We start from the raw sequence: 15,389 nt of genomic DNA on the forward strand, positions 1-15,389 counted from the left end.
TGGGTGACAGGAAATATCAAGATAAAAATGAAAAACATCCAGTCAATTATTTCCTAAAATATAAAATTTTGACATTTTGTAAGATAATAGCCAGGTTGTAGACGTATTTTTTCCCTCCATATTGACATGAATATTTGGTATCCTGTAGACACAAAATGAAAACATCTTGACCACCAACGTGGGATTTGGATCAAAAGTTACTATTCTTATTTTATGTCTTGGTTCTCTGCAGCCAGAAATTACTTACAGCTAATTTGGCTGATAGCACAGAGGAATTTCTGTCACCTAACATATCTGAATGCATATTTGGGCCCATTTTCAAAACAAAATCACGAGAGCCTATATATCAAGTGATAGAAAAGCAATGGTTGTAATGTAGATGATATTTCTTAAAAACAATGTTATGCACATCCTAGTCCATTTCCAGATTAAAGAGAACAATACAAATAACTTCGGAACTACAGGATCTGACATCCAATTTTATAGGAACAGTCTTTATTGTTCCTATAATTTTTTATTAAGTAATGAAAATTATGGAGAGCAAAGATAATATGTCTTTGCATACTTGAATGATAAGAGTTAATATGCTTCTATTATGAAATGGCAAAAATTTATAACTAAATTTTAATCAGAAAAAGAAATGAAAGGAAGTATACTTTTCTTTCATTTAAGACTTTGAGACTCAGTTTTTAAACATTCTTAGAGTAAACAGTTCTCTAATGCCCAGATAATTGATTTAACCTGCTTATTTTATTTTATATCAATCGTATTTTATTGACGAAATTTGGTTTAATTAATATTCAAAACTGGGTTCAGCTGAATTTTTTCTTTATTTTGTATTCATATTGATGCCAAGTGTATTGTTTAATTTATGTTTTTTCACTGTAACACAGTCTGACTAAACACAGTTGTTAAAGAGCATAGAAATATCAGGACAGTGTTAAATGATGTGGAATGAATGTACATCCTCTGTAAGAATTTCTCACAATATTTTTCATAGTTCAAAAGATACGATGCCAACCAATGCTGTTTTTCATTTAAAAAAACCTCAAAAATCAAAAAAAACAGAAGATTTGGTTTTTTCTCTTGAGAAAACATTTCTTATTCATAATTATATTAGTCCCATGGCTGAAACTTTCTTGTTTAATCATGTTCTGTTTTTCTGAAAAGCCAAACCAACTCAAGAAACAGGGTTTTGTATAAACAACAAATCTCATAAATAGATAAATTGTTAACGTAATTAGAAACAATGTTGCCAAGAAATGTAGGATATTTATTGACCTGTTTATATATTTACTTATTTACCACCTTATAGCACTAGGCTATAAGCATTTATCTGAATTGTATTGCTCACATATTAGGTAGACAGTTACCATGTGATTTTCTTCACTAATCCAGTGACTGCAACATATGGAGGTAAAATGCTTTACTGACTCAATTTCTTTGCTTTCCATAGAGTGGTTTTACTCCTTTGCACATTGCCGCCCATTATGGAAATGTCAACGTGGCAACTCTTCTTCTAAACCGGGGAGCTGCTGTGGACTTCACAGCCAGGGTATGGATTCAAATACTTTCTCATTTTAGAAAGCAATAAATGGGCATTTTACTAAAGTAAAAATGAACACCAATAAATGTTTTATTTCTTTTTCCTTAACTGGATCTGTGCTGGAGTTATTAGATTTTCCATTTTTTCCTTCAAGTCACAGGAAGTCATCATGACCCAATAAGTGAAAAATAAGAAGGTGTAAATTCAGAAGCACACAAATCATTTGCAATGGTTAAGGAGAATATTAATTCTGACCTCAGTAGGAGCAGTTATATCTAAAGATCACACCATGAGTCATGAATAAGCAGCTTCAAGTCAATAAATAACTTGGAAACTGTTAAAACATTAAGTATAAAATGTATAAGTACATTTATACAGTGTCTTAACAATAATTATAGGGCACACAATTCGACAGAGAATTTTTTTTAATGAATTAGGAATTTGCTTATATAACGAGTCTTACCAAAATACATAAAAAGACATCATGTTGTGTTATATGTTAAATGGTATGCTTTTATTGGAAAGAATACACTTACATGATAATTATAATACTCAGTGTACTTAATATGAATCAGTAAATGCAGCATTTGAATATTTGCAAAATTATGACATAGAAAAAATGAGGTACATATCCTTGTCAAGATGATGATATATGATAGCCAATAAAATAAATAAATGTAATTTGTATATACGGTGTTTTGCTCTTAGAAGTCTTCTGCACTGAAACTATGTTGAGTTATTTTCAAGTTGTTTTTCCTACTGAATTATTCTGAAGAACATGTTTTTCAGAAATATTTTTCCATTGGGTATTGATATGTATATGCATATTTTATTTTTAAGCATAGCCAACTTTAGGATCCCAGATTCTTTAAGTGCATGGGTGTTACAGAAAGAAAGATAGACTTTGGACTTGGGCTCAATCCTAGACAGAATCTGAAATTTTGCTTCTATTATGCAAAAGTGCTCCCTTTGTCTCTTGACTGTAATGTGTGCATTCAATACCTATGTTGTAGTTATTGACTAACTTAGTTATACAGTTTCATTCCATTTTTCATTCCCTAACTATAGTGCTTTGTGGTTTGTGTGCTTTTTTGTTCCTGAAATTTTGAAGACGTTAAGACCTTAGAACCCTTGCATCAAATTACCACATAGGTCACAACCTCCGTTGTGCCCTCTAACACAAGGTCTTCACTGTCATGCCCTGTCCTACCCAACATGCTCTTGTTTGGTCTTTCCATGGTGTAGAATGGAATCACTCCTCTCCATGTGGCTTCCAAAAGGGGGAACACAAACATGGTGAAGCTCCTACTGGATCGTGGTGGTCAGATCGATGCCAAAACTAGGGTGAGTGTCTCTGCTCTTTCACTTTCCTACCATTATTATTTCTTGTATTCTTTTAGTAGGTACAATAAAATACCAGTCCTAAACATAGGCAATGAATTTTCAAGGAAATTGCTTTCTTAGATTTGATTGAAACTTCATACAGCATTTAGAGGTTTCACATTGTAAAGTGGAATTAATATTTTCTCATAAGTTCCTGGAGAAACAGAATGCTAGGTCTTCAATGAGATGATTTTTCAAGTCCTTGCTTATTGATTTTCTGCGAACAAAGATCAAAGATTGGACTTAACACACCTCTCATGTGGTTAGCTGTAAATATAAAGATCTCAAACTCATCAATATACATTAAGCTATGAGAGTGTGGCTTTTACGTAAAATATTTTAATACATGTTGAAAATCTTTTGCTTCTAACTTTTCAATTCCTAAATCATTTTTCATTCTTCTTTTTTTTTTTTTTTGGTGAGGAAGATTGGCCCTGAGCTAATATCTTTGCCAATCTTCCTCTATTTTGTATGTGTGGTGCCGCAACAGCATGGCTTGATGAGTGGTGTGTAGGTCCGCTCCTGGGATCCAAATCCATGAACCATGGGCTGCCTAAGTGGAGCATGTGAACCTAACCATACACAACCAGGCCGGCCCTAAATAATTTTTCTTAAGTGGTTATGCTGTACTGACGTAAGCAGGAGCTTTGCTATAATGCTTATGGAGAAAAGGCATACAGTTATTATAGTGCACTTCTACTCATGTCAATCTTGTTAAGTAAAATATTGTTCTGGGTTTTTATGCACTCACAGCAGATAGATAATTAGATAAGCAGGAGAGAACAACTGTTAAAAGTGCAGACTCTGAAGGCAGATGACCTGATTTCAAATCCTGCTTCTACTACTTCCTAGCTGCTTGATATTGGCAGTTTACTTACTTTCTCTGAACTTAGGCTAATAACAGTACCTACCTCATAGGTTGTGGGAGAATTAACACTTAGGTATTATTATTTGTCTTTTTTTAAGTGGGGTGGGCAAATTACTTAGGTACTAATAATTTGTGATTATGTTACTGAAATTATATGCAATTACTTGCTAAAACATTAAACTAGTACTTCAGTGTTAATTCTCTGGAGTGGACATGGTTAATTATCCCCAGACCTGGGTATACTTCAGCAAAACTTTAAACATTGTTATAATATGAAAATTTTTAAATATATGGTATAAGAAGTCTATGAGGATGGTAGATAGGATATATCCCTTGTGATATTTTGTCCTCACTTATTTTAATTCTGAGACTGCATGTTCTCATAGTCCAAGGAATCAGAATCAGATCGAGTTCCCTTGCAAATCTTGAGGCTGGCAAACGTTTTTGTTCAAAGCCTTATCATCTTTGAGCTTCCAGAAACCACACCAGCCCCAGACTAAATATTCTGGCTGTTAATGACCTCAGGAAATGTTGCTCTCTTAATCTCATTTCTCTAAGACGTTTGGTCCACAGCACCTGTGTCGTATTATCATGTGGGAGTTCTGGAGTAGTTTGCTCTGTGTGTCAAGATCTTTGTTGTGGTGTCCAATGTCTTTGCATCATAGTTTTATGTGGTTTCTACCCTTGGCTTTGTCAGCACGCCTTTTCCCTTGCTATGCTGTAGGTATGCAGAATTTGGAACAGTTATGCACAATGCTGCATGTTTTGCTTACTTGTTCTTTATATTTAAAGGAAAGAGTTTCGGTATCTTTTCCTTGAAGTACCTTACTCACATAATGTCTCCCTTTACAGTTACCTTTCCATTTCTGTTGAGGCGCTCTAATAATTGAGAGCACCAATGGAAAGACAGAACTTTGTAAATGGAAAAAGTTCTTATCTTAGTGTCTTAAGGATTCACATTGATCTTACAAATGCTTTTCTGGAGTATTCATTCATTATTGAGGCAGTTGATTTTTTCTTACTAATCATCACCACATTTTCTAGTTCTTTAAAAGATGCTCTAATTTGCATGGCCTACATCCATTTGCTTATACAATTTAAAAGTCTAACTCCAAATAGGCATTGTATTTTCATAAGAAGAGTACTAAGAAGTGGAGAGAAATCGATGCTTATGCTAGCTCTGCCAGTAACTCCTTATCCTTCAGCAAGCTGACAATCAAACGTAAGGCTTGGTTTCTTCTGTACAGGGACTTTTTGGACCGTACTTTATCCAGTCTAGTAGGCAGCCCATCCAGTGCAGTAGTCCTTTAGATACAGCAAATAAATTGAATTTCATTCAAGAATTTATAAAGCAAAAATAGATTTTCTAATTGGATACGTGGTGTGGACATTCTGTTCATTCCTTCCTTAAACAGATAGTTACTGAGTTCCTCTTTGGTGCTATGAACTCTTGATATAGAACAGTTCACAAGGCAGACTAGGTCCCTGTCCTCAGAGACTCAAGTCAACAGTCCCCAAGGGATCAGACAGCAGTGTGTTGGTAAGAGTTTAATGATTGGCTTTAAAAAAAAAAAAAATGCCCTGATTTGTAGCCCTTGCCTTTGCCGATTTCCATGGTGTAAATACTCCATACTTCCCTCATGGCCAATCAGAGCTACCAGTGTGGTTTAACTGAATGCAGAATTGGGAAAAGATGTGCAAAAAATTGGCTGTCACTAGTTTGTGTGTGCTGGTTCCAAGACACCCCAGGATGAGGTGCAATATTGAATGGTGGCACTAAGCTTCTTCCCCCATAAGTTAAATATTTCCTCATCTCTAAGGAGCAGGACTTTAAAAGCACTTAGGTTCTTTCAATTGTGGCTATAACTAAAAGACATATCCTTCTTCCCAAAGGCAAAATCACGCGGGAGGTAAATAGTGAAACCCAGGAGTGTGGTCTGGAATGGTGGGCCGAGTTCGGGAGCTATAATATTTCATCACTAAAACAAAGGAATATGGTTTGCTTTTGTCTTTTGAAATATATTTTAAAATAGAAAAATGTTATTTTGTTTTTGACTATCCTTTTACGTAATACAATAGAGCTTCTATATATGAAAGTAAAAGTAATATAAATATTATTCTTTCATTTTTTTTATCAGAGAGTTCTCAATTTCCCCTACTAATCAGATTAGTTTTAAACATTCAGAAGTTAGTATATTCTATCAAGAGTTTTTCCTCGAACCTCCCATTATTTTTCTCACGTATAAAGTTTTCTTTATCTGTAGAAAAGCAAGATATAGAGAGGCTTTAGGATAATTAAAAATAATCTTTCCCAGAGTTTCTCCCCACTTTCCCCAGCACTGTCGTTCAGGGGGACATCCTGCATCTCCCTGGCATTCTCACCATTGACTAGGATCTAGTGAGACGCTCTGAGACATTTTCACAGAGCCTTGGTTTTCTGGTATCTAAAAAACCTCATTTTAATGTTAAAACAGAAACTTTATAGCTGGTTAAAAATGACATTATTAATTCAGTTTTATTAAGGGCACTATTCTTTTTTATTTTTAAATTTATTTATTATTTCACTGTGGAGATACTCCAGATAAAGATTATGGTTAAAGTATTAAAATACATATTTCAATGCAAACAATAAAAGTGTATGAAAAACATGAAAGGATAATGAATGAAAAACAATCCATCAGAAAAAGAGATCACGCTTGCTACTTGTTATTAGAAGTAATAAAGTAAAAACAGTAGTGACTACCAATTGTCATAAGCATATGTTCTAAGCACCCTGCTAAGTTGTCGAGAAATATCATCTTATTTCAACTTCCTAATAACTTATGAAGTGTGTATGACTTTCTTGTTGAGAAAATATGGAGGTCTTCATTTGAGAAGTGAGACTACCAAAGGGAGAAGTGAGTTTCAGAGGAGTTGTGTAACTTGACCTAGGGCACACAGCTTAGTAATTAGCAGAGCCAATATCAATCTACAGACTTCAGGATGCACCGCTGGAAGAACAATCTAACCAGAGAGGGAGGAAAGAAATGGTAGGGAAAGAAATGGTTGTAAGAAGCTCATGCTGTGGGTTACCAGCTAGATAAATGGTGTCCCTCTAACGTTGATTGATTTTCCTTTTAAGAATTAGCAACATCATGGTATGATTTGAAGTGATTCTAGTGAGGAGAGAAAGAGAACTTAGGGAAAAGGATTCTGGAGGGAAAAAAAAAAGTAACCTTCAAACACCACCTTAAGAATTTAAGTAAAAAAAGGAAAAAGATAACAAACAGATCATTGCCCCTAAGAGCAAAGAAAAAGAAAATTTAAGTAAAAAAGTCTTTGATTACAAAACCTTGATAGAATTTTTTGGGGCAATAAGGAGATATTGTTCTTTGTAGAAAATATCCAAAATCGCAGATTGAGCATGATGGACAACTTAAATTTGATATAATTCACACATTCTTTATAAGGGCAGATAAATTGCATCAGTGAAATGTAAGATTTAGAACCAATTTAGTCCTTATTGTCCCTTGATGTTTTTGTCCGTTTACTACGTGTTCTCCCTATTTTCCTATTGCTATTCGGAGAATATGTTGGAGGTTTCAACATGATTACACAATGAATATTTCATTTAATTCATAGAAAACAATACCTTTTGTAAACATGATTTAAGGCATCATCTCCTCATCTGTCAAACAAGGCTATAAGTTAAACACACTAAGAAAACTCATCCCCATTTTATGTATCGTGAAGATGGGCCTCAGAGAGATTCGCCCCTGGTGGCTGATCTGAGAGCTACGCCCAGGGTTCTGTGATTCCTGGAACACTGCACGCAATGCCCACATGCGCTGTGCTGGATTTCTCAAACTCTAGATCTCAACCAAGCCCCCACCAAGACTCTGTTGGAGAAATGAGGCGATATCTAATTGTTACATACCTTATATAGCCACTAGTGCTCTGTAGTTCCACCACAAGGTACTGTTATGAAGATACAGAAGCATAATCATTTTAATCGCTTTGCTGGCTCAGTTTCTTTTTTAGGCTCCTCTCTGGCAAACTTTAAAATAACTTGGCATCTCAATTGCAGTAGTTAAATACTTTTTTCTGAAAAGGCAGTCTTTTCATGCTAATTCCAACATAAAAAAACCCTGCAAGATCTGTTTTGGTTACTTGGTATCTTAATACTAGCTAAATAGATTTAACACAGCAAGGAATCATTACCAGTCAAGGTCCTAGCGGAAAACAGATGGCACACTCAAATTTGGTAATTTGCATAGAGATTATTAAAGGGCCTATTTATAACATTGTGGGTGGAGTGAAGGGAAGGCACAAGGGATGGTGCAGTATCCGTGGGGCCGGTGGCCACAGGGCGCCTTACCGATCCCAGACCCGAAAGGTGAGTAGAGTGGTTACCAGAACTTCAAAGGAGAGAATTGTATGGAGCAGGCTGCTTTGGCAGGAGCTAAAGAGACACAGCCAGAATTAGGAGAGCCTTCAGGGAGTCGCTCCCATATCTTGCTGCATATCCCTTTGACCAAACCCAACCAGAAGCCAGGGGGCAAGGTAGCCCACAAATATAATCTAGAGAGTTCTGTCTGTGGGACATGGATGTGGAGAGGCAAGGGAAGATATCTAGCATAGAAATCCCAGAATGCTGCATCAAGAAGAGTGTTGTAATCCAGAGGAATTATATTTATTAGGAGGAAAGCACAACCCAGAAAGATGGTCCTGGAAACAGAGACATGAAGATAGACCATTTGAGTTCTGGATAAATCAGAAGCTTCTGAAGTCCTCTTAATGGCTCGGCACCCCGCATTTTCTCTGACTGCTGCCTAGTTCTCAATCTCTTTTCCTGTGACAATCTTTGCTTTTTTTTCCTTAAGACTGAAAACACTAGCTAACTTATGTACTCAGGATTTCATTTTCTCTCTCACTTCTTGCTCAGTGTTCTTACGTTTTGCCTCATATTTCCCACCAACTCTGTTTTCTGGCCATGTCAACCTAAACGGAAATAAAATCCAAAAGACAGAGGGTATTTGGGAATTGCTCTGGAATCAGAAACTACCTATGAAGTATCAAGGTCAGAAAGTTTTATAAATAAGATAACATATAATTTTATTTGAGGCAGTGTTAATGCTATTTATTAATAACAATTTTCATGTTTGAGAAATAATTATGTAGTTTATAAAATGTGGTAAAACATGTGAAGAAACCTTTAGAAGCATGTGAAGAAATGGCTCTTCCCTTTTATGAGCAGCAGGGAGCATTGTAGGAAAATTTATGACAATAGCAACAATTCAAGAGAGAAGATAAATGTACAAATTAGATTAAGAAGAATTTTTAAGTAAAAGTTGTATTAGGACAACCAAAATGAAAACAGTGAACAATCTAATCTTTGGTTGTGGTTCCCAGCAAGTAGGGCTTTCAGGGTCAACAAATGCAGTATCCTCTGCTTTTCCATCTTCCTGAATATGCAAACAGAGGACCAGCAACAGATCTTTTTACATTGAACCTCCACACGTGGGTTCTCTCTTGCTCAATCCCTGTCTCTCTCTTTCTCTTTCTCTCTCTGGCTCTCTGTCAAGATTTCTCTCTCACTCTTCTCTTTCTCTTTCATTTAACTAGTAGAAATTCTATTACTGACCTATTGAGTCACTAGGATTGAGTTCAGGAAACTCTCTCTTTGAGGTAGCAATAGATACAATCTTGGCTTTGTAAAAAAAGAGTTTAACTCAGGCCTAATTCTTTAATTCTTTTGGCAGGATGGGTTGACACCACTTCATTGTGCTGCAAGAAGTGGGCACGACCAAGTGGTAGAACTTCTGCTGGAACGTGGTGCTCCCTTGCTGGCAAGGACTAAGGTGAGGCATTATGGGTAAGAAGGGATCCAAACAACGCTTTAAGCCACTTTTTATTACACTCTCTATTCTTGGAATCAAAGCATCAGCCAGGCATTTTCTAGTTGCTTAATAATTGTGTGCTAGTAATGAGGAATATATATCAAACTGTTTTAAAATTATTTAAAATTAACAAATGCATCTTTAAGATGTGTTGTATACCTTCAAGTCCTTCCTATATTTTTACCTGCTGTTCTTACTACAGTTGGAAATTTGAATATATTTGTATTATATGTAAATGAGAATATTATATATAAATGAGACTCTCTCTTATATTCTGTGAGTCTATATTTTTATGATTCTCTGAGATGACTATAAAATATCTATAAAATTGTCTTTTAAAGCAGCACAATTAGCAATACAAGATAAATCTTTTAGCTCTCCAATCTTTCTCTGTAGGCAGTGTTAGCAAAAAGAATTACTCACCAGTGGTGTTGGTTGATTATAATTGGGATTTGTAGATGATATGGAAAGCCTGAGTTAGGATAGCCCATCCACAAAGAACCATTAAACAAGCAAGTTGTTCTCTATGGCACAGTACATCTAGCACTTATTGTCTCATTTCATCAATACACTCAACATGGGGAAAACTCTTGTCCATATTTAAAAAACCCACGTGATGAGCTGATTTCTTGGAGGTTTTCATTATAGAATGTATTTTAAAAGTTTTATTACTGTACAATTTGCCATTTTCCACCTATACATTGGATTACCAGAAAAGATCATGAGACATAAATTGAAGATAATCGCACAGAGCTATTTAATAGGATATGCAGCGACCCTTGAATCCTTCAATACAACAAAAATTTAGACAAAGGACGCTTCTTAAATTTTCTCTCAGTTTCAATCCCCCAACCAGGGTTGGTATCAACTGATGGTGTTACAAGGGTAAGCTGAGAAAAATAAGGAAGCCAACATGAGCAAATATCTTTCAATTTATATAATATTTTAACTGAACATTTAATTGAAATTATTTGGAGTAAAAACCAGCCCACACATTTAAAAGGTGTGTAGAATGAACTCAATCTTTAAAGATATGCCCCACAGGCTGTGAAAAGGTGGCTTCAAATCATATATTTTCATTCTCTTACTTAAACTGTGAGTGTTGGAGAAATCTGCCTTTGAAATGTGACATTTTGAGCTGGGTAATGCAGAGATAATTGCGGAAAGTTTTGTTGAGGAAACTGATTGAAGTTTAAATGGAAATAACAAAATCTCACCAGCCACGTTAAAACTAATGAAAAGTCTCTATCAAATTGAGGCTAGGTAGATATATTCTTCCATGAACTATAAAACAATCTTGTCAACAGAATTTGCCTGTAATTGTCATGTCACTAATGGAGACCATGGATTACCTTTATCGAATTTTTTTTAGTGGCCTTCTTGTGAAATCAAATATTCATGTGTAAGGATCCAGCATAAACTGTCTGTGACTACATGACTATATTTATCCCTTCATCTATGCATCCAGCTATCATAGTAATTAGCTACAATGTGCCAGGCAGTGTTCTGATAACTAAGGCACTATCAAGAGAAATAATACACAGTCTATAGTTTCAAGAAGTTTGAAATTTAGTGGTTCAGATAGATAAGGAGATAATTCTTAAAAGTAGAGCTATGTACAGGGTAAAGAACAGAGACAAGATGAACTAACCTGGTTGGTGAGTGATGCCACTAGCCTGAGTGGAAAAGGCATATAATGCCAGACTATTCTCCCACCCCCTCCACAAAAACTCCCAGTTTTGAATCATCCATTATTCCTCCTTGAAGCAAATACTCATCCATCTAGTTGTCACTCCCCCTCATTCTTTGAAAATTCTAGCTCTCAGCAAACTGTGACTCTTCTCTAGAACCACGATTCTAGTTCCTGATGACTTTAATGATCTTGGCAAGAGCAGTAGGTGATCCTTCTAGCTGGCCTCTCAGTTTGGTAACTGTCAACCCTCTGTAATTTCTATGTCTAACCTCCCACTCTCCAGCCACCCCCTTCTCTGTTTCAGCTAACTCTCATTCATTTTGCTGGGTCCATCAGTCATTGTTTCACTGTCCTTCACTTTGTGCCCTCACCTCTGCCCAGCACAAATTCCATAGTTATTCACACCACTCCTGATATATTCATACTCACTTCCTACATTTCACCCTAATTAAATACAACTCACACTCTTGCAGCTGAATGTGACCGCAGGAAATACCTGACCATGCGGACTGGGCTTGCTTTAAATTCATGATCTCTAACTTCAAGTCTGCCTTTAATCTGCCTGACAATCACAGTGTATTTCCCAAGTCTAGTCACTCTCACTCCCTGCTACCTGACCATTCTGCACTTTTCCTTTTTTCTCCAAATTTCTTGGACCTCTTTCCTTGTCTTCACTTCCCACGGCACTGAGAAAATGGAAGCAATCAGAAGAGCATTTCTACAGATTCCTACCTTCCGACTCTCCAATGACATGAATCAGAGCCCGTATCATTTACGTTCTCCCCCATTGCTGTCATCTGACAAAACTGTTTACTCCTCCCTCCTCAGGACACTTTCCTTATTTGCCTTCCGGGACATTCTACTCTTGTGGCTTTCCTTCTGTTCTAGCTGTCACTTCTCGGTGTCCTCTGGTACTTCCTCCTCACTCTCAGGTCTCTGAATGTTAGAACTTCCAGAACTCACACTGTGTCTTTGTCTGACTCACTCGCTAAGAAATCTCATCTAGTCTCATCTTTGAATACTACCTCTACCCTGATGACACACAAATGTGTGCCTGCAGAATTCCATATGTAGATGTCAACTCTCCTTTGCTGCTGAGATGTCCACTGGGCATCTCAAATTTAGTAAGTTAAAAGCTCAGCCCCTGATATTACCCCCACACCTATTCCTAATCACCTTGCAGTCTCTCTTATCTCAAATAATGGCCATCCCATTCTTTCAGTTTCTCAGACGAAATGCCTCATATAATGCTAGACTCTTCTCTTTCTCTCTCTTTCCACATCCTGTCACTAAACTTTGTTTCCTTGTCCTTCAAAATGTATCACTAACTCAGCAACTTCTCAACAGTCCCATTACCACCACCCTGGTCCAGAGCACCATCACTCTTACCTGGATGACTGCGGGAGGCCCTAATTGGCCTCGCTTCTTCTCTCTTCACCCCGTTAGTCTATTCTCGACACAACAGCCAGGGTAATCTTGTTGTTCTAACCTTCCAGAGCACCCCATCTCACTCAGAGTAAAAGTCAAAGCACCTGCTCTGACTTGGGGTGCCTTACCTCTGAATTCCTCTCCTCAGACACCCGCCTCATCACTTGCCTTCAGCAGCATTCTCCTCCCTACTGTTAATCGGTCATGCTAGGTGTGGTCCCAACACAACATGTTTGTACTTGCTTCTCCTCCACCTCAGATGCTCTCCCCTCAAATCAACAGGACCAGCTCTCTTAGTATCATCATGTCTTTTGTCCAAACTCACCTCAGTGAGGCCACTTCTGGCCACCCAATACAGAATTACATGCATATACACAATCTTCTTTGGCCATCCTATGCTTTGGTTTTCTTCTTGACATTGACAGCCTTCCAATGTACTATGCATTTGCATTTTGCTCTTTCTGAATTGTTTGCCCACCACACTAGGATGGAAGTTCCATGAAGACAGGGGCTCCTTGCCATCATGTTCCCTGCTGTCTCCTCAGTACCTAAACAGAGCTGAGTAGGCACTCAGAAAATATGAAAGAAAGGGTTTGTAAAATGAACAAAAGATTAAATAGTGAAGATTTTATTTTCCACATGATCTTTAAGTGGATAAAACAGCATTAAAGATGGGTAGAATATCAGAAAAACATGAAACACACCAGTCCACATGTTGCCATGGCCTGAATTTCTACTACACTTTGTGCTTTATACTATCTTCCCCCAATGCATAAATACATTCTCATCAACCTGCTTTTCTTTTCTAAGTCCATTTTATGGATTTCTCAATATATAAGCAATAATTATGAATAAAGAGTATGTCAAGAACATGGAAAAATACACTAATAACTTTAAAATCACATATGCACCCACAAACCACCACAACTAAGATTTTGATACTTTTGTTTTTAGCTGTCCCTCACTGTTCAAACCACCTTCCTTGTTGGGAGTATTCAGCCTTGGGCCTACTCTGGCTTCTTTTCTAGACACTGTTTCTGCTTCTTTGAATGTTATGACTGCCAAACTGGTTACTTGGTCAACAATGGTTTTCTAGTGACCTTATTTTCATTGACTATTAAGAAAAGACAACGGTCCACTCTCTTTAATGGGCAGATCTTTTCTAATTAGTTTCTTTCCTAATTTTACATATTTTTTCCTGTAAGCTTATTTAACTTAAAAAAAATGAGGATCTTACCCAGACTGATAATTATCAGTGAATTACCCTGATATTTTGTATTCCTGCTGTTGACCTCTGAGAAATAAATTGAAGCTGTTTGGAGCAGTATCAATGATGATAAATTTAGATCATCCTCAAAATTTAAAAGTTGGGAGATCATTGACACATGGTGCACATTTGCCTCATGCTTTTCTAGCTCTTACCTCACTACTTTCTCCAAGTCCAATTCAGTTCTCATGATAGAAAAAAGGAATCATAGAATTTCAGAGCAGCGTGGATGATCGAAGTCCTTTCTCTCCCTGACCCACCCACTTCCTCCTCCTTCATCCACCTCCTCTTCCATTTAGAAGTAAAGCAATTCATGCAGAGAGATTAATTGAATATAGATTCCGTGTACGGAATTGGATAAAAATAATTTAAGCATCAGCTATCGCTTGTTTTTGTATATCTAATATTTCCCTAATAATTATGAGGTCCAATTGAATTGCCACACATACTCTGTATTCATTCACGAAAGACATATTAATTTGTGGTTTTACCTAAGAATAGCATAATTATGAAAGTAAGTGTTCTCTTAGCTTCCCTCTCTGACAAACATAATCTGCTTATATTTAGATGTCAAATGAAAATTATTTTTTTCCCTGCTACCAACTGTGCCAGAGATCAAGAATTGACGTTGTTGAGTTTCAGAACCTGGAAGTAATGACGAAAATGTGGACTTGGTTTTGTTTTATTTTGATGCACAGAATGGGCTGTCTCCACTTCACATGGCTGCACAGGGGGACCACGTGGAATGTGTGAAGCACCTGTTACAGCACAAGGCCCCTGTTGATGATGTCACCCTAGACTACCTGACTGCCCTCCATGTTGCTGCACACTGTGGCCACTACCGTGTAACCAAACTCCTTCTGGACAAGAGAGCCAATCCGAACGCCAGAGCCCTGGTAAACCTGGCCCAGTCCACATTAACTGAATACAGATCAAGACGAGCAAACCCACATTGATTGACCAATGGTGCAGACACCAGCAATGCATGGTTATGGATATGTAGTTAATTCTGCTAAGTTTGTCACCTCCCACAAGCTGCCTGCCTACTTCATGCCTTCACGGTTTGCTATTAAACGATGGTGAGCAAGGATAGATTTGAGAGAACACCAAGGTACCATTTCCACAACTAGCGAGTTGCAGATAGACATGAAAAACCTGGAGTGATAAGCAATTTTAAGTGGCAAATAGAAATCAAAAAATAAGAAATTATAAAATAAGTTCTAGACACCTCTATATAGAGTCAGAATAAAGGTGTAAAAAAGTTGAACTTTATTAATCTCTTTTTGAAAAAAAGTTTGAAAGCGGTGATTAGATTTGATTATGTA

At 36.9% G+C, this 15,389-nt stretch overlaps 1 protein-coding gene across 1 annotated transcript in view; it reads left to right on the forward strand.

Moving 5' to 3' along the window:
- The window catches only part of ANK2 (ankyrin 2), a 223,803-nt gene that overhangs the window by 92,408 nt on the left and 116,006 nt on the right, over positions 1-15,389 (forward strand). The window contains exons 7-10 of the mRNA XM_046656002.1: positions 1,457-1,555; positions 2,792-2,890; positions 9,539-9,637; positions 14,763-14,960. Coding sequence (XP_046511958.1) covers positions 1,457-1,555; positions 2,792-2,890; positions 9,539-9,637; positions 14,763-14,960 — 495 coding nt within the window. The remainder of the gene's footprint in view (positions 1-1,456; positions 1,556-2,791; positions 2,891-9,538; positions 9,638-14,762; positions 14,961-15,389) is intronic.

Source organism: Equus quagga, chromosome 3, assembly GCF_021613505.1.
Source record: "Equus quagga isolate Etosha38 chromosome 3, UCLA_HA_Equagga_1.0, whole genome shotgun sequence".
Classification (NCBI taxonomy): Eukaryota; Metazoa; Chordata; class Mammalia; order Perissodactyla; family Equidae; genus Equus; species Equus quagga.